General features: G+C 32.5%; 1 protein-coding gene across 1 annotated transcript; it reads right to left on the minus strand.

Annotated features, from left to right (window-relative positions):
* Positions 1 to 368: 368 nt before the first annotated feature.
* Positions 369 to 9,205, minus strand: LOC132717819 (heavy metal-binding protein HIP-like). The gene is made up of 3 exons (XM_060701383.1): positions 9,007 to 9,205; positions 1,431 to 1,769; positions 369 to 448 (listed from the first exon to the last, which is right to left on the minus strand). The coding sequence occupies exons 1-3, from the start codon at positions 9,203 to 9,205 to the stop codon at positions 369 to 371; spliced, it is 618 nt and encodes a 205-aa protein (XP_060557366.1).
* Between the last annotated feature and the right edge of the window lie 11,251 nt (positions 9,206 to 20,456).

Consider the following 20,456-nt stretch of genomic DNA (forward strand, 5'->3'; position numbering starts at 1 on the left):
TTCAAAGGAAAAAAAGGATTTTGATTACATTATGTATTGGTATTCTCTTATCATTATATTTTTAATTGATAAATACTTCACACTTATTTCAACAAAATAAATGGCAAAAATCCAACGAAACAACAACAACAACAAACTCTTCTGAGATTATTCATATTGCAAAATATATACAAAAAGTTGTATTTCAACCTCATCATTTGCTGATAGATTCTTGTTGACCAGCAGAAAAACAGATTGCATTAAAAAGGAAGAAAAATGTGTAAACAATAATTTTAAGAAGAGGGATTTGCAGGTAAGCGGCATGCTAAATTAAACAGTCCCAGAAAAGATATACTGAAACTTGCTGTTTCAAAATTGCAACATTGTTTTCAGAATGTCACTAAAGCTAGACCGTCACTGAAGTAAGGCAGCCTACGATGACTATGATTCGCATTAATGGTCTCAAATCCTGTGTCACCAAAGTAAACTCAACTCATTTTTGTTTAATTATGTAAAAATAATATATTTTATTATTTGAATTGTCTGTTTAAAGTTCGTATGCCTTGAACTTGATACGCATATCATTTTATTGGCGAGACAATTATTGTCTTTTCAATGCGATTTTGCTTGAAGAGTTCGAACACAATTCATCCTACTTATTTGTTAGAAAATCCAGTTTCGTATGCCTGGATCAGAAACATGAAAATATGGTTTTGAATGCGATAAACACACACGTACAATAAGTGTGTGTTAGTTATTTTGCTAGTTTTTTTTAAATGTCGTTGGTGCCGTCTCGTGTCCGAGATAAATCATGGTGGGGTATATGAGTTCTTCTTCCGCGACTAGATAGAAAGTCAACATATGAGCATTAAAGTATTTGTTTTGACTTAAATTCCAACTCAAACAAAACAACAAAACTCTCAAACATTACACGAGGCAAAGCTATTGCTCTGTACTATTTATCTACCGCCTTATATGTTCTGCTATCCGTGTACGAAAGATAATGGTGCCATTTTAGGATAATGTGTTATTTTTTTTATAATTGTATACCACCTACTTTAATAGTTTATGTCTTCATACAGTTTGAACACAATTTATTTTAAAAGAAATAAACCAAACAAAGAAATTATTGATAATAGCAACGAAAAAGTTATAAATACATTGAAAAGTAAATGATTAACTTCGCTAAGTTTTATTAATAAGTGTTAAGAAGTATTGCATCAATAGCAATAAATTCGGCATACAAATGCACTAGTAATTTTGCATAAGATCTAACAATATCAAAATGCATGTTCGCCTATAATATTCATCATATCAGAGCTTTCTACTCACTACTGGTATACAACTAGGTGAAACAAAGTTAACACAAAATTAAATCTTCCTGTTTATTAATGTCCCGGAGAATGTATTCCAACGCCATGTATTATGTTTTATTATGGTGCCAGTATTACCGCCTGGTATAACCTCGACCCATACCTTCTTTCCTGCGGTCACTATCGCAACTGTATCAGCTGATGAACGACCACTGCTACCATCACCATTGAACAATGACGCTGTATATTGTGTTCCTTCAACCATTATCTTAACAGTCAATAACTTGTTAGTGTAGACACAGAAAGCTAGACTGAACGTGTACATCCCACTGACGGGTGCTGTAAATTGTCCGGTGTCTGTGTTATATGCGTCTCCTTCCTTGAAGATTAATACTGGAAACACTATTGTCTGACCTCCCACCACTGCAGTATTGACATTTAATCTTGCCTTAAATGCAATAGTTGGTGTTACAGTATCTAGAAATGAAAAACATAAAGAATTCACAAGCAGGGGATGATATTTTTCAAATTCAACTTAATATCATTTGATACAACACATGCTGTTAATTATCAATCAATTTAAATGCTAGATAAAATATTTGTATCAAATTTGATTTAACGAAATAAGTACATGTACATATTTATCGTTTTCGAGTCCGTTTATTAGTTTCATGAAATATAAGGGGCAACTACATTAACCTTTTAATTGTCAAAAATGAAAGGCTAAAAAAATGAAAATAAAGTATCTATTTGTTTGGGGCTGCTTATGATTTATAATACATTTGAATTATTTTTTACACCGAAAACATATCATAAACTGTATGTTAATCTAATATTTATGGACAATATAAAGGTTCCAAAAAGACTGTTTGTGAAAGTATGGATACTGAATAGACATGCCCCAGTACAAGGGGTATGGTCATTAAGTACCAGTACTCATTAGTACCAGTACTAGATCTTGGTTAAGTACTGCAGTACAAGTACTTTTATTCGGAATTATTAAGTGCCAGTACCAGTACTTTCATATATTCACTGTATGTTGCACACTGTTAAACGAAAAAAACATATAACTTTTGTGGCGCCTTTATATGTCGCAATGCCGCTTAATGTCGCACTGGTGCTAAATGTCGCACGATTGCCACTAAGTGTCGCAAACTCTGCTATGTTAAATGTCGCACGATTTTCCCTTGCCGTTAAATGTCGCAACACTACCGCTAAATGTCACATAATGCATTTTTTTTATAAAATTAAGTTAGCTAGTGGTATTATATTACAATAAACATTGAGTAAATGTTCGTACATATTTAGTAACTTTGTGGGACATAAAGAAATGTCCCGATTCATCTGCTGACTCAAGATGTAAAATGCTTTTTAAATATCATTTTTGTTTGAAATTTAAATGTAAAAGCGATTGTTTAAGGTATAGGTCGTAACTATGATAGGTGTTATGTGCATATAATACTTATCTTTTGTAAATTGCTTTGCCTGCTTAGACAAGTTTATATCTATACTTCTGTCCATCCACTTGCCTCTCACTGCTGTTAATATTCCTTCATACGAGGAAGATGCAACACCTAGTTAACGACAAGTCGCTAGTTGAAATAATGCGAGGGGGCACCTGAGGTATTTCTTCACTAGCAAAGCTGGAAAGTCGCAATGTAACCTTACAGCGTTGGTGCGAAGTGAAATCCAACAAAAAAAAAATTGTATCAGACTGCTTATTTCGTATAATTACATTACTGTGAGTACTAGCTTTCTACAATCTGAATATCAACTTGATTATTTTTACGGGTGACACAGGCACATTCAATATATTCGATAAGTTATAGACCCAACAAAAATAATAATTAACGGTACCTGTTCGTTTGTGTGTGCGTAAATTTGCGTGAGTGTAAATGTATGTGTTATTTAAATTCCACTGTCACCAGCAATAAACATGTGAGATCACTTATTTTTGTAGGTCATATCATTCTCCGTTAGAATACAAGGTTAGCTTTTAAAAAAGCTAGTAGCAACTCGCTTCGTAATTTTTTTTTCAAGGGTGTGTTTAAATGTAAAAAATGATAGTTATTTTAGCTGAAGAGACTTCAGCGAACATCAAAATAAAAGTGACATATAAAGTTATGGAAGCCAGTTCTCTCAGTTTAACAAAGAGGAATATGAGAATATATGAAGATGCAAGTAAACAGATAGAATGAAGTCCCTATGTCTATTCACAATTACTATATGGCCTGTTGACCTTGACCAAATTTTTTTTTAGATAGGTAGAATTCATAAAGATGTCTTTTTATACGAAGTTAAGTTGTAATATGTTATTTAGTATTAGAATGAGTGACAGACACAAGTCCTAAAGTCAACACAAGTTGTCAATCAATTCAGCCAGAAAAGCCGGGATCGTATTAAAAAATATAGGGATCCCGGAAATTGATGTTTTTCAGATAAGCTGGGATCGTATTAAAACATATAGGGATCCCGGGAATTGACCAATTCAAGAATATAGTTTTCAGAAAAGCCGGGATCGTATTAAAATATATAGAGATCCCAGGAATTGGTCAGTTCAAGAATGTAGTTTTTAGAAAAGCTGGGATCGTATTAAAACATATAGGGATCCCGGGAGTTGACCAATTCAAGAATATAGTCTTTGATTTTTCCAATTAATTAAGCATATAATTATAAGTATTGTGATTTCCGAATTTTAAGTTTGTTAATAAAAAGCTCTAATATATCTATATCCTAAGTTAAATTAATTTAACGTTCATAACATACAATAAAAAAATAAAAACTTAACGTTTAATGGCCTTTCATTACGACAATAATCAACACAAATATAGTTTATTAGTTTTTCCTCTATATCTAATACGATCTCGGTTCCCGGGCGTCCCGGATCCCGGGATTTCCCCCCACCAGTAAATACATACACTAAATACCGGAAAGGATAAAATGACCGGAAAAAAGAAAAAGAAAAATGCACAGAACCAGATGTACACTTATGTTAATTAACCAAACGAAAACTTACTAGAGAGAAAACAGGTGAAATCGCTAAATCAAAAGTCAGTGTAAATATGATTTATTGAAAATAATTCATGAAAGCAAACATTTTAATCATCATTATATCTTTGCGTCAAAGCAATACTTGCTGCTTTTTAAAAATGGCGTACAAATTGAAGGTTTTTTGACGCTATGTAAGATTAAATTTGCTTGGCTAAATAATTTTGGATTCCAGCCTTGACAGATAAATTTTGTAGAAAGCTGGAAGCCAAGCTTCGATTAAATTTTTGGATGGATTCGGAGTTTTAGGTTGTTTCTCAGTAAAATCCTAACATAATACCGGCTCACCGAGGCGAGCCGGCATAATACTGATTATAGCATAAAATCGGCTATTTTTTCCCTTTTTTGCCTATGTTATAACGGGACCAAAACCATGTGTTAACATAGTCACGCGCTCTTGATATAGCCCGGTTTTACCTATGCGCAATACATAAAGGGCCAAGTAAATAAACAAAAAAAAAAAAAAAAAAAAAAAAAGACGATTTGGCCTGTTTGCCAAAGTGATATATTGAAGTTATTGATTCGAGGGCCTCAATCGCATAACGACGAGCAGAATTCAAGTAACTAGATCTATGCCGGAAATACGGCGTATAGACATCGCCGCTAATCTTGGCTGTCGCCCTTTCTAAGAAACGGACAGTTGTCAATGTAAACAAATAAATATCATTCAGTTTAACCCTCAAATCAACTTACAAAACAAGATAACATAAAATGAATATGAGAAAATATTGTTTTACTGATGTTTATATCGATAAATGCTCTTTATATTTCTTTAAGAGAATAATGTTTAGTGCCTGATATTCTTTTATAAAATTGTGAGCTTGAAAAAAAACCGATTCTGGGGTCACTGATCTTTTTTCTACCATAATCTGAAATCATTCTAGGAATTTCTGAGGGTCATGTTTTGTCTTGGCAGAGTAATTTAATGTTTTTTCTTGAGTTAATAAATCTCCAATGTTAAGCTTTGTTAAATCAATTAAAATTCGAATTTTCGAACGGTTCTGAGCATTTGAATTTCCCAAGTAGTTGGCCCCGGAAAAATAAAACGCATACGTAAAACATGAAGAATTGGATAAATACCGTCCAAGCAAAAGGATTTAATGTATATGTTTTGTATTAAATATACACCATGAATCTTTTTTAAATTTGTATCCTATAATAGCGTCAATGCACATTTATTTCGTGTTATAAAGTCTGCAGAGTCCCTTGGAACTGTTGGAGCCCTCGCCCTACCGTCTGCAAGACGTTATAACACGAATAAACGTGCGTTAACCCTATAATAACGCAATAGAAAATAACCTAAAACTCAGTGCCAAGTGACAATCCAAATGTTTCCTCTGGCTTGAACTCCAGCTTTCACCAAATGGCCCAAACACTCACAAATGTTTTTATGACAGTAATTACAGACGTGTGTGATTTATGGACTTCAATGTCTTCAAAAGTGTTTAATATAAAATATCTGATTGATTTTGTCCATGTAACATACACTAGTATACCTACATTTGACATAGATAAGTGACTTGTCATTTAACATAACAGGCTAGTACAAATTCAGGAGATACCAAAGTTTTAATATACCATGAAAATTTTCATCCTTTAAGACTACTTACATTAGTTTTAACTGCATCAAACTGTCAAACTTCGCGAAATTTCTTTTCATGTGGATCACCATTAAATGCTCTGTTTTTGTTTTCCGTTCGGAAGGACCAGTTTGAAAATATGTCATAATACTAATAGGATGGATTAAACGGAAGAAGTTTACTTTTTCATCCATAATTATCAAAGTAAAAATGTTTAACTCAAACGAAAACGAAAAGTGTAAAATTTTGAAGAAATAAATAAAATAAATAAATGAATAAAAAAAATAATGAAAAAATAAAAAATAAAGAAAGAAAAAAGGAAATAAAAATGTACCATGTGTCTGGGTTCTTATAAAATTAAATCTACAAACTAAGTGAATCTAGTTAGGATAGATTCTAATACGGGTTCACTCATGTATACAAAAGAGGGTTGACAATAAAAGAGGAGTGACAATAACCATTTAACCACAGGGTCCATAATTTTGAGCAATGAGATATTAAATGTGTTCAAACACATATTATCTCATTGCCAAAAACCTGAATTGTGGGTGTGTTTATGGGGAGGGAGTGGGGGGGGGGAGCGTCCGTGGTTTACGGAACGTCGGTGGTTCTACCCAGGTGCCTATTCGTGCCTGAAATAATGCGTGTACACTTGCGGTCGCCTCCAGTCGCCAAAAGACCTATTCTGTGTCGGGGTGTCGTAACGCCCAATCAAACAAAACCAAAGCAAAAAAGAGAATCAGAACCAGAATCCCTTAAGAAAGGCTAACACGACAAAATGGACAATGTTGCAGGCTTGGTTTGATAGAGCCTGTTCATGGACGGCACTGGAAAGTGCAAATTACCGGATTTGTTCATACCGTATGTGTTCATACGGCGATTATCATGGAACCCTCAATGTGACACAGTAGTGCCATATGACATTTATCAAAATCATTTATAGTGACTGCAATTAAATCCGATGGAAATTTCAAAACGAGGTAATTACATAATCATACTTATTTAAATTAATAAGAACTAACATAAATTTCAGTCTTTCAAATCTATGTAACTAATGTAAACGATATGTCTTGCAATAAGATAATATAAACTACTTCAATGTATAATAATTAAGCCAAAGCGGAAATTTTCTTCCTAATGTAGATCATTTTAAGCAAGACTTTTGTCATTGAACTGGAACGTTAATCCGTGCTAAATCCACGGAAAATGCGATTCCTCACTTGAATACTGTTTGTGTGACAAATGACTGGTCTCTTAACGCGCAACAATGTCCTATTACATCGCTTGTTGCCATTAAATAAAACGTGAACTAAAGTAACTAGAATCAAATCATATTAAATTTGACATGTAAGTATCTACTTGTGTAATCACCAGACCGTCAGGTTAGACCAATAAGTAAAGTGTCTGTCGTACTGGTGGTCTACATGGAGAAGTTCAAACAAAAGCATAAACTGGGAATAAATATACTTTTTACTGGCAATGAAGAAAAAAGAATAAAAAAGCAAAAAACGAATCAGGTTTGTTTGCATCAATGAAATTTATAAAACTGTAATCCAATTGTGACAATATAATAATACCTATAGAATAATACTTATAATACTTTTAAATCCGAAAGCATACATGCTTGTAGGTGGGAGGTCGACACACAGTATAAAATACTGACCTATAATTAAAAACTAAGTCTATTTTTTTAGGATAATCTTTTAGGTGTGTTAGATTCATCTCAAGCTGATGCTGTGGCTTGAACCCACAACATCTGGGTTGCTAAATGGGAAAAAACACAAATGAGTTTTACCACTAAGAGGCCCTTAATATTGACATAAAACGTTTGTTGAAATTGCGATGTCAAACGGTGGTGTTGTGACATTTAACGCTAAGGGAAAATCGTGCAACATTAAACGGCCGTGTTGCGACATTAATTTTATGATACAATATTTTGCGACATTTAGTGGCAATGGTACGACATTTTGCGGCAAATGCGATATTTATCGACGTTGAAACATTTATGACACATTCCCACTTTCATTTAACTGACAAATACTTTATTATTCTTTGACATATGTTTGCATTTATCAGATACACTTACAATCTGTGACTATAGCAAAAGTAAATTCAATTCAATACTAATTCACATGAAAATTTCTCTAAAGCTTCATTTTCATGTAGTACAATTTCATATATTAATTTCTTTACCATGGTTGTCTTAAATGAAACGAAAGATTTAAAACACATTAATAAAATAATATATGAGATTAACGTTATCTCTTTACATATATTTCTGAAAACCAGTGAACTGCCTTGGTACTGCAGTACAAGTTCCGCATTTTGTATACTGTAGTGCAGTACCATTACTAGTAGTAGCAAAATATGGTGTGAGTAATTTTCAGTACCTCCAGTACTTACAAAAAAGACTGCATCGCGTACTGTACTACCAGTACCGCATGTCTGATACAGATTGTTTAATATTTTAACACTTAATATTATATTTTACGTGATCATTTATATAAATATCAGCGGACGTTCAAAGATATAAGTAAATCATTATATTCTGTTAAAATGCAGTAAATATAAAAAGCCGCAATGCTTCGGACCTCATAGCATTGTAGTAACCCTAAGTCAACTCCAGACCTTAAACATACTTCAGCCTTTTTTGGGCACCAAGCCTTAGCCCATGGCGACTTTTCAGCTTTACTGATGGAGGAAGATCTTACGTTAATTTTTCCTGGCACGCACGGGCCCTTGAGTAGAAGTAAGGTATCTGACATAAAAGAATTCAAAGTCCCTAGCAGAATTCGAATCCACATCGGTGTGGGCTGGTTGTTTGAGGTCAGCGACCTTAACAACTCAGCCATGGAAGCTTCCTAACTGATCGGTTTCTACAATGCTACGAGGACCATAGTGCTAGGTAATTGTCATAAAGTTAGTCATTACTTTACTCCAGATTTGATTTTTTAACTACTGTTAAATGCATTCTTCTTTGTATCATCTGTAATGCACATCTTCAATAATTCAACGAAAATAAAAACATCTAAAATATTATGTCTTACATGCATCGTAGAAAAACAGTAAATATGACGTTATTTTACCTTGAAGTTCAAGAAGCATTGCCTTAACTGCCGATGTGACATTACTGACTTCTTTCACACTGGTCTCGAAGCCATTTTCAAGCTGTTGTTGATTTGTTTTCATTTGATCACTAACTTCCGTCTTGATATTTTCAACTCTATAAACACATTGCTCTACCTCAAATTTCAGTCTCTCCATTTGAAACTCTATGCGTACCATTTTTCCAGCACCTTTTCCTCAAAATCATATTTAGAACAGCGAGGTTCTTCACAATTCCTTCCATTTGTCAAAAGAAATAGAAGAAACACTATTTTAGAGAGCGACATGTTTCACGAATGACTTTTCTGTTTGCTTTTCTTGAAAGAATAGCATTACTTCTAAGAGCTATTCATTTGTTTCATTTTACACGAAATCCTAATCATGCTATTATGCTATACAGACGTATGCCAACATTTTTACACGTTACTTGTCTTTTCAATTACACTTTAAAGGTTTTCTGTGTCACAATATTTCCAAAACAATGTTTTGCAGGAAGTTTTGGCAGACGTCTTCAAAAACATAACTTCAGTTTCCATTATTGTTTACTTTGGCAGAAGTTCCATGGAAGATATTTTGGTACATCAAAGCAATTTATTAGATGCTATGTACTGTTTGCGACGATAACTTCAACTGCAGGTCTCTATCCTTTTCATACCATCAAACAATCATACATACCGTCTATAATTTCTGTCGGCAGAAGGTTGGGCCATTTCCAAATGAGTCTTTGGATATAACTTTCAATTAAAATATCAAATATTTCCAAAATGTCGGGTGTTTCATTCGCAGTGCAATGACCCATGCGTTTTCTGCGATGTGAAACTGCTTTTAAAACACAGTAAGTCTTATCATACATGAATTTAAATGCCTATATCACCAGTTTATACCTTTAAATTGTATAAGATTCTTCTTCATTGCCCATCTGACCACATACATGATTATAAAAAAATAAAATTATATACCATATATTTGCACTCTTGCTGATCATCAAATGAAATGATCAGTTGTTAATCGATATAGATATTGATATTCCATCAGCTATGTCTGTAGGGTTTACTTTTGCCGGGAAGCATATATATAATGTTTTTATATATAGGACATTTTGAAAATAAATAAGACTGGTGATGGTATTTTCCATCATGTTAAAAAGTTCTGAAATTACTGTGTAAATTATTTAGATTTCCTAAATAAAGTGTCTTTTTGCTTTAAAGGTATGGCATAAATTTTAGAGAAAAGTTGACCCACTTCCGAATAATAAGAAAAATAAATATTTGCTTAAGAATAATCATGAAACATTCACTGTCTTGGTTAAATTGTCATGAAAGTTGCTTTAAATCTATGGTTATAACCGAATCGGTTTCATTACAAGGAACGTCTTTGTTCTTTGTTCTTTGTTCTTTCATCCTTATGATTAATAATGTGTAATATTGTTCTATGGTCTTTTTTTGACCACTATCAAGTAATCTGTGTTTACTGTAAAACAGGTCTTAAATCAAATTATACGTTATACACTAAACACATTTCTTCTATTCACCAGCACTATTAAAAAAATAAACTTTTCTTACTCTATTTTTCTTGTTTTATATTAGATATACTAATATCGAAGCAAAATCCGTCGGTATACGATAATACGCTTTTTTGGCAACAGTAAAGAGAAATAGCAATCAAAAGAGGAAACTTATTGGTTTGTGTATTTCGTGCTATACGTTGCTGTTGTAAGACATTAAGGTTTTTTTGTTTAATTCTACCAAATGACACATTTATGTATTCAAAATTTTTGATGATTCTCTCTTTATGTAATGAATAGTTCAGGAAACTCATATCAGACAACCTGCAGCTTGTGTTCAGAAAGCCGTACAAACTTAAGTGACATTACGGGGTGAATATCCATGCTCAGTCCGTACAGACTTGTACTTGTGGGCAATAAGGTTGCTTATTGGGTGCAAATATGTTGCTTATGAGGTTTAGATATCAAACAAGATCAAAGACAAAAAAACCAAAATGTCAACTCAGAAAGAAGATTCGGTGAGCCAGGACAGAGGCAAATGCAGAATATTAAAGTTTTTGATGATTTCTTTTTAATTTTTGACGGGCATATTAAGATACTTAAAGTTATTGACAGGACATCTCAGGAGGGAGATCAAAATTTTTATTTTTCAAGTGTAAAAAAAAAGAAATAAGATTTTCATAGCAGTAAAAGTAATTAACCATTTCATATTAAGATATATTTCATGTAGCATGTCCACGTGATGTTAGAACAATAAATGACGAAAATGAATTTAAAAACATTGAAACAGAACTGGATCTTCTGTATATAGCTGTAATACCTTCTTCCATAATATTTTGCAGGTTCTTTTGCTTATGTCGAGTTTGTTATCAGTCTACAATATATTAACTAATCTGTAATATGACAATTAGATTTTTTACAAACCTAACCATCTCGGATTGCATTGATTTTTAATTTATTGTAAAAACTAATTAAGGTTCAGTTGCCAAGGAACATACTTGTCAGGGAAGGAATGTGCCAGAATAAAGGTTCCTGAATATGGTCAAAGTCTGGTCACGTATATGAGAAGAATGTTTTTAACTGTTATATTGGTTGATTGCACTGATATGTACCTGTTACTCAACAATTAAGCTGTATATGATGATGCACTATGTACAAATCAAAGGAATAAAAGTTCTGTGAAACCAAATAGAAAACTTTGATAAATATTTTGTCATTCCGTTTGAACAATTACACCTTTCCATTGATCGGTGTATCATCCTTAAAACTGGCGGTTACATCAAGTTTGGCAGTGATACTACATTTCTGGAACAGTTATCACTACTCTATTCAGTTACAATCATCTTTCCTGGTTCGGTGCCGTATCACCTAAGTTGTGTTGGCGTTCCTTTAACCAAACAAAGCAAACAAAACATTGTCTGATTTTCTCTTTATAAATTATAGTCATAATCATTTATCTTTCATTTGTAATAAAGTTATTTTGTGTATCCAAGTAGTTTTAATAATTAAAATGACAACGTTTTGTTCATTTCAAATACACGATTTTATTTAATCCGTATCTTTAAATGATATTGGTTGTTACGTTTTACTTTCTTATAAAAACATAGATGTTGTTTTTAAATAATGTATTAGTGTGTAGCTTGTTCTAAAATAGAATAAAATCATAGTTTTTATATAAACAGTTCAAAAACTCTGATATAAATCATGATTGATTGCAACTGAATGCAATGTCGTTATACAACCCTGAACATAAACATAAATTATATGTATAATTAGATGACAAAATGTTAAGAATAGTTATTACTGACATACATGTAGAAAACGAATCTTTAGATTGTCTTTATTGTTTTGCAAATCCTTCCCGGCTGTTAACATTTTATAAACATTTTTTAGGTTGTAGAGCAGATTTCTTGTTTCTGGTTTCTGAAATATATCATGTATTTTTTAAATGAATAAATCAGGTATTTCTTTTGATCAATAGGACATACAGTTTTATGTTTAAAACAAATCCAATTATCTTGATCAAAAGACATATAAAATATAACATGTTTTTGGAAAATTAGATTAAAATTAAATAAACTGCTCTCTCTATTCTTTCGCCTTTTAAAGTACTAAACACCATTATGATGTGGTTATGCTACTGTGTCAAGTTTAGTACGTAATGAACGTTTATACGCATTTTTGGCTCGACTATTTCTCGAAGAAAAAAATAATGGAGGCATTGTAACAGTCATTGTGCCGTTGCTGTTGTCGTCCGAAAACTTTAACATAAATCATAACTTTTTACGTTCTTGGTTTATTGGTGTATTGTCTTCATACTTGGCATCAAAAACACTGGAGACAAGACCTTCAAGTTAATCAAATTAAACATGACCATTATTCATAAATGGCCTTGACTTTCAAGATCAAATGTCTACATTTTGCTTGTCTTCTTCCATTTGTGGTTAAAACTTTGTTAATTTAGATTGAATTGTCTTCAAACTTGAATGCAACACCTTTACATTAACGAGACAGACTTTGACCCTCTCTCATAAATGACCTCGACATTGAAGGTAAAAATATTGAAATTTTTCTTCTTAATTTGCTGTCACTTTGTAAATAAAATTATTCACGTTTCCCATTGTTATTTCATTCCAGTCCATAGTTTAGTTTATGCTTTGATAAGTCTACAACATATTTTGTTTCATGCATATTTTATTACATTGCACGGTTTTCACGTGTTTTGTACCAGTGTGTAGGTATATATTCGGTGTTTTACTATTGTTTCTCACTCGAGGCAGTATTTGACAGCTTTTAACACGTTCTTTAGAGTTATAGTTATTTAGAATACTATGTCGCGGGAAAATTCGCCACTACGTGCAAGTTTTTCAACAGTTCCAAGGGATGAAGTTGTCTCCGAATTGAAGGGTTATTTTGATGACAAATTTAGTTCGCTTCAACGTGATTTGAAACGTGATGCTGAGTGGACTGTTTCTTCAGCGACAAAGAAGGTAAAAAAGGATTCTTTAATTTCATTCAAGTCTTATCAGAACAGGAAACAGTTCGAGTTCAATAACACTGTTTTAGACTTACTTGACAATATTGATAAGGCAGTTTCCTACAGAGAGGCGTCTAAAGCTAAGGACTTTCTTGCTGAAGCTAAGGATGCTATAACTCATAGAAATAAATTGATACGTATTGCTGACGGTTCAGATCTTGGGTGGTCTACCATAAATGAGTACGAGTTACTGGAAGTAGCGTCTGATTCAGATGATGATAAAAGAATTCGTCGTGCTGAAGAGCGCGCTAAAAAGAAGGCTGATAGAAATGCTTATTTTAATGATAACCGTTTTGCTAGTTCTTTTCGTAACAGCAGAATTTCCAGAGCCGCAGAAGGCCGTCGTTTTGGTCACGGAGACGTGGAAGGACGACGTTACGTTCAGGCAGACTTGGAAGGACGACGCTCCTCTCTTGGATACCTGGAAGGACGACGTTTTGTTCCGGGAGAAGTCATTTGTTTCAAGTGTGGCCAAGAAGGGCATTATGCCAATTTCTGTTCCTCACACCGAAGAGCTTTCATGGTGCAGCAATCCAGGAACAAAACAGCTTCAGCAGCAGCAACAAATTCTGATGCCACCCAACTCCTCGCACCAGAAGACAACAAACAAGAATGATCTGTGTGTAAGACTATCAAAATATGATAAGTATTTATTTTTTTGAACAATTTTGTCAGTTAGATGAATGTACTGTTTTTTTTTTTGCGAATACAAAGAATCTCAAGTAACTGTACAAACAAACTCTGTTAAAGGTAGATTAAAAAGTTGTATTTCGTTTGGAAGGACACTATTCGGCCTTCTAACAATGAAATAATTTCTTTTATAGAACAAGGTTATGTTATTCCGTTTGTTGACAAACCTCCGTCTTTTTATTTAAAGAATAACAAGTCGGCTTTAAAGAACAAAGAATTTGTAGATTCAGCTTTACAGGATCTGTTAGATAAAAAGTGTGTGTATGAAACAATTTTTAAGCCATATAACATTAATCCATTATCTGTTGCCGAAAATTCGTCTGGCAAGAAACGTCTCATTTTAGAATTTTTGGTACGGAACATTTCACTAGTAAAGTGCTTGTTATACGCAATATTGTAGGGGAGATAACTGTAAAATGGGTTTTAATTTAACACTCGTTTATTATTACCTTTGTATATTTTTGTCAATTTGCAGGCTTGTTTGATTTATGTAGATGGAAAGACTTAACAGACACATGCAACAGTTCTGGTCTTCCGATGTCCGTTGTTCCAGAAGTAAAACGCACTATTTTGGGTAGCAGAGAACATAGTACAGTGAAAAATTATATGTATGCTTTTGAAAAATTTTGTAATTGGTGCGATAAATGCAAGTTATCTTCTTTGCCAGCTTTGCCTGTCACAATCGCGCTTTATTTAGTTTCGCTTATTCAGATGAATACATATTCATGCGGGAAATCTAAGTTAAATCAAAATTTCTATGCTATAAATTGGGCGCATGAAACTGCGTATTTTAAAGAAAGTCCTTGTCAAGATAGATGGCTTAAATTATGTTTTGAAGGCTGTATAAGAAAGATTTCGAGGCCTGTACAGAAAAAAGAGCCTATTACTCCTGATGTGCTGAAATTACTCATTAAACGTTTTGTTTCTGAAAAGTGTTCATTTGCAGATTTAAGAATTGTTACATTGTTTGTGATTTGTTTTGCTGGTTTTCTAAGAATTTCAGAAGGTCTGTATTTAAAACGTTGTCATATTGATTTCAAAGATGATCATTGTTCATTATATATTGAAAATGCTAAAACAGATTTATATAGAGAAGGAAATTATGTAGTTTTGGCAAAAACTGGAAAGTTTTCATGCCCGGTGCAATTATTACATAGATATATTACAGAGGCTGGTTTGATGGAATGTTATTTAGAGCTGTAGTGTTGTGTAAAAAGTCTAACAAGTATGTATTAAAACGTAAAAATGCTCCACTTTCTTACTCGAGAACACGGAAACTTTTTAATCAAAAACTTACTTCAATAGGACTAGAAAGTCATCAATACGGTTTGCATTCACTAAGGTCAGGTGGAGCTACTATTTGTGCTAATTCTGGTACTAGTGATAGACTGTGGAAAAAACATGGACGTTGGCGTTCAGAGACAGCTAAAGATAGATATGTTAAGACAGTTTGAAACAATGTTTGTCTGTGTCACTAAATCTTAACATTTAATGAATTCGTGCAGCTTATGTTGAATAACTTTTTATAATATGAAGTGATTATATGCTTGTGATTATATTCAGTCAATGATCGATTTAATTGTGGAATTAAATACTAGTTTATAATCTTTATTTTGTGTAAGTGTTATATAGATTTATCATGAGTAAATCATTGGTGTGATTTGACAAGGCTTCATACAGAGAACAGACATAATTAATATACTATTTAAAGATGATTATTAATCTTAAATTTTTATTATTCATTTGATATCTTTATTTTAACTGTTAATTATTATAGATATTTTGTTATGTTTGTTTATATAAAATATATTTATTTTCACATCAGTTAATGAGTGTAAATGTTTATTGAGATAATTTAATTTTGCTGCACAGGCTTTAAATTTCAGTTTTAAATCGTGAAATATAAAATTGTTTGTTAGAATTTTTCAGGTGATCAATTTATATGTTGTCGTTGTTGTTTATTTTTTGTGTTTTGTTTTATAACGTCATACGATGGTTGACATGGGGTTTTGACGTTTGTCATGAGAATGGGAAGATCTACTGTGTTTGCGAAGTTACAAAGGGCTTTTGATTCCAATTCTTGGTAACGACTCATCGACATGGATGAAATACAAAATGCTTGCAATCTTCTCCAGCACACAAATTTGCAGATAAGTATTTATTTTCAAAGTTGATTTAATGCTGAGATAGCTTACCAATTTTATCGTGATGGTGAGATAGCTCACCGAATTGTTTTCTGATGCTGAGATAGCTCACCGATTTATTTTGTGATGCTGAGATAGCTCACCGATTTGTTTTGTGATGCTGAGATAGCTCACCGATTTATTTTGTGATGCTGAGATAGCTCACTGATTTATTTTGTGATGCTGAGATAGCTCACCGATTTATTTTGTGATGCTGAGATAGCTCATCGATTTGTTTTGTGATGCTGAGATAGCTCATCGATTTGTTTTGTGATGCTGAGATAGCTCACCGATTTATTTTGTGATGCTGAGATAGCTCACCGATTTATTTTGTGATGCTGAGATAGCTCACTGATTTATTTTGTGATGCTAAGATAGTTCATCCATTTGTTTAGTGATGTTGAGAAAGCTCATTGTTTTATTTTCAGAATCCGTAAATGCGGTCAAAAACCAAAAGGCAAATCTATTGCTTTGCTTTCGTCTAAAAGATTAAAAGTTCATCATTCCTTGACACAACATAGTTTTCTATAGATAAGTATTATTTTCAACTATATTATAATTAATATTATTATTATTATTATCATCATCATTATTTTAAGTAAAACTTCAAAGAATATTGTTTTGTTTTGCATTTATTGTTTTGGATTTATAATTTTCACACTTTATTTGTTTTAAATTGGTTTCTAATAATCTAATCTGAATCAAGTCTAATAGCTCAGGTTTTATTTTATTTTTTATTTAATATGGTATCGTGTTTTAAATTTATAAATACAGTTCTTTAAAATGTTTTATATAAATGCTTTCTTTGTTTTGCTCGATTGAAAGTTGTCAAATACAATGCCTAAATCCTATTCTGTTGTTTTGGTTTCTTTCTAGTAAGATTATAACATGGGATAAGTGAATAATTGTTTTACTCACAACACAGAGTGAGTAATTGATGAATAGATGAACTTCATATTAAGCCATAACATTCTCTAAGATAGACCTTCATATATATCAACGATATATCATTGAATTTTCACTGAATTTGGCTATAATTGACTGTAGCTTGGTAATTTATGAAATGATTATCTTTATACTAAGCCTGAAACAACCTTCTAAAAAATTAGACTGACCTTGGCGTTAAGGTTTTGATGATCTTGACCGTCAAGATTTCGGTTAAGTTGTCATAATTTTGTTATTTATTTTCGGACTTGATTCATACGGGGACAAAACAAAAACACTTGTGACCAAACGGACATGCTGAACACTTTAAATATGACCTTGACCTTTAAAAGAACTTGATCGTCAAATGATTGAATTTTGGCTACATTTTTTTAAATCTGTCATTCATTTATGGAAATGATTCATACTTGTATAAAAAACAATTGTGACAAGACAAAGCTGTTAAAATAAATAAAAGGAAAAACAAACTTATTTTTCCTTCATTTTTTAGATTTGTTTGAACCGTTTATTTGTTTCTTTAAAAAAAGTAAAAACAAATAGAGCGTTGCCACCTATTCCAAGGCGGCACTGGCTCTTGTTAAATTAAGAAGCTGTTTTCTTGTGATAAACAGACCAAATACAGTCATTGTCGCCGGATCAAAAATGTAGAGTTATTGACTAAGAATTGTTTAAAAAGGACCATAATAATTTGTCTCCTAGATCTGAATAAAAATCCAAATATCTTATAGTTGTCACTCTTAATCATTCAATGAGTATGATTAACTGTATCTACTCGTATATTTATATGCAGTAAAACATGGATTGTGTGTAATTGGGGCAAACCTACTTTTATCTTGTTTACGTATGTACTTATCATGGAATGGCGATTGATTCATTATACATTCTAATATATCTTAGTTCACAAACATTTTAGTTAGTTAGAATTATAATGACAATTTTAGATAATTTATTTCTTACTTTAAATCCTGATTGTATTTAGTGACTCCCTGTCATTTGTGACCTTTTTCTGAAGATCCCTTGGAAAGTCACACATGACAGTCTCGACTGTATAATTTGGAATTTTTTTCAAATAAAACACTGGTTAATTCTGCCATACTCTTCCCAGAACGTCTCTATTTCGAGACTTTTTTATTTGCTGTCATATCATACAAGCTAACTCTCATTAAAGTAGATGGTTGTCGGAGGTAAAAGTGCTAGTTTTAGAGTTTTTCTTTACTGGTTTACCTATTTAGTAAGCTAAGGTTGCACCTCCAGTGTCGTCAAATGAATGCATAATTCGACTATCTCTGTTCTTAATTGAGTTTTGTCGCTTTTAAGCTTAAAGTATTAAAGTGATGCCTTCTTTGAACTCTGTTTTATCTCATGGATCAAGAAACGGTCTGTATTATAATCACAAAAAAGATAACAAAACTATAATGAGTAATTTATAACATCAGATGAACATTTATGGCCATCGTCACCATATGACAATGACGTTGAACAATTTGTTACCGTCATTAATACTTAAACTGAATATGTTCGCCCCATTGACGGATGTTGTACTAGGATTATACGCCCCTCCTTCGCTTCGTTGAGAGCAGAAATTGTATTATCGTTTAGTTTCGCTTTAAATGTTAATGTTGATGATACCTTATATAGAAATAAAATAGAAAGATTAGAATACATTAACCGGGTAATTTAAAGGCACATTAAGCCTGTTTTTGTTGTTGAAGATATTTCAAAAGATTGATAATTATAATAGTTCCCATAATTGATACTGAATACTGTTAAGGATAAAACGACAAATTACCTAAATGCTAAAAAAGACTATTCTACTCTGATACAGATCTGTAACTGATACACAACGAACGATATCTATAGAATTTTCCATAAGTAATGTAGATTAATAACTTTTTTGCATAGTTAAATATAAAATTGAACAAAATATGGCAAAATGCAAAGTTTTTGTGACTTTTACCTTAGTAATTAATAACATGGAGTCGGAAAAGAAGTACATATTTTTCAAATTATCCTAAACATGTGGTCCTTGTATTGAGAAGAAAACTATTAAGACACCTTTTGTCCCTGACTCTATACACATGAACCAAGGTCATGACCTCAGCTAAAGAGCAATGACTTTAATTACTAATTATAAGTTTTAGAAGATTTTAACTTGATAAACGTTCACACAGTTTCACTGATTTAACTGACAAATACAAAATTGGCTCACAGCTTTGTCGTATTTAAACGAGCCGCGCTTTGAAAGTGAGGACCAGCTGGCTATTCGGTAATATGTTGGTTACCATATTCAAAGCGCGGCGCATTTGAATACGGCAAAGCTGGGAGCCAATTTTGAATTCGTCGAAAGATTTTTTTTATATATGTGGTAAGAACATGTGCTGGGATTGACAAATACACATTTTATTTGGAATTTAAATGCGTTTTGAGCTCCACATCCCAAGTGTCTGTGTGACATGACGGAACAACAAACAAATTTACGTTAAGGTGAAATTGTATTTTATAAGTTTCGTATTGAAATTAGGAAGTCACATGAGGTATAAAAATTGCAGCCTTTGGTTTCGGGGTTAAGTGTAGATCAATTAAAAACTGAAATGACAAAATCAGATACTGAAATCAGAAATTGTCTTTTACACTATTCATTGCGTGATCAATTTCACTTTTATTTTTATACGATTATTATATTTTATTACATGCTTTTCGGTGGTTTATAGAGTATATCAGTGAAATAAAATACTAATATTTTTACTCTTTTCAATTTAATCTCGTTACGTTCTTTCAGTGAAATACCATAATCTTATCGGTCAGTCAAGCTCATCATTTATTTTTCTCCATGATGCATATAATGGTCCCATTGGCTTCCCGTGCATCAAGATTGTATCATCACAAAAGTCGACTTGCATACATATTTAGTATTATTCAGTGAATTACTGAATTTAAAATTTAAATGTCACCTTTTGGTTGATAGGAACATTTAAGGACATGAATGGTGACATGTCCGAGGTCCGTACTCTCAGTTCCTGAAAGGGCGGATGGACCTTCATTAAGCCTAGAATACATACATACATCGATAAA

This window comes from Ruditapes philippinarum, unplaced genomic scaffold (assembly GCF_026571515.1).
Source record: "Ruditapes philippinarum isolate M1 unplaced genomic scaffold, ASM2657151v2 ctg2260_1_1_1_1, whole genome shotgun sequence".
In the NCBI taxonomy this organism is placed as follows: domain Eukaryota; kingdom Metazoa; phylum Mollusca; class Bivalvia; order Venerida; family Veneridae; genus Ruditapes; species Ruditapes philippinarum.

Excerpts from the sequence above, each read along its gene's own strand:
- LOC132717819 (XM_060701383.1), bottom strand. The coding sequence starts at position 9,205 with ATGGTACGCATAGAGTTTCAAATGGAGAGACTGAAATTTGAGGTAGAG. Across the intron at positions 1,770-9,006 it reads AATGCTTCTTGAACTTCAAG|ATACTGTAACACCAACTATT; the intron begins GTAAAATAACGT and ends TTTCATTTCTAG. Across the intron at positions 449-1,430 it reads GGTCGAGGTTATACCAGGCG|GATTTGAGACCATTAATGCG; the intron begins GTAATACTGGCA and ends TTGGTGACACAG.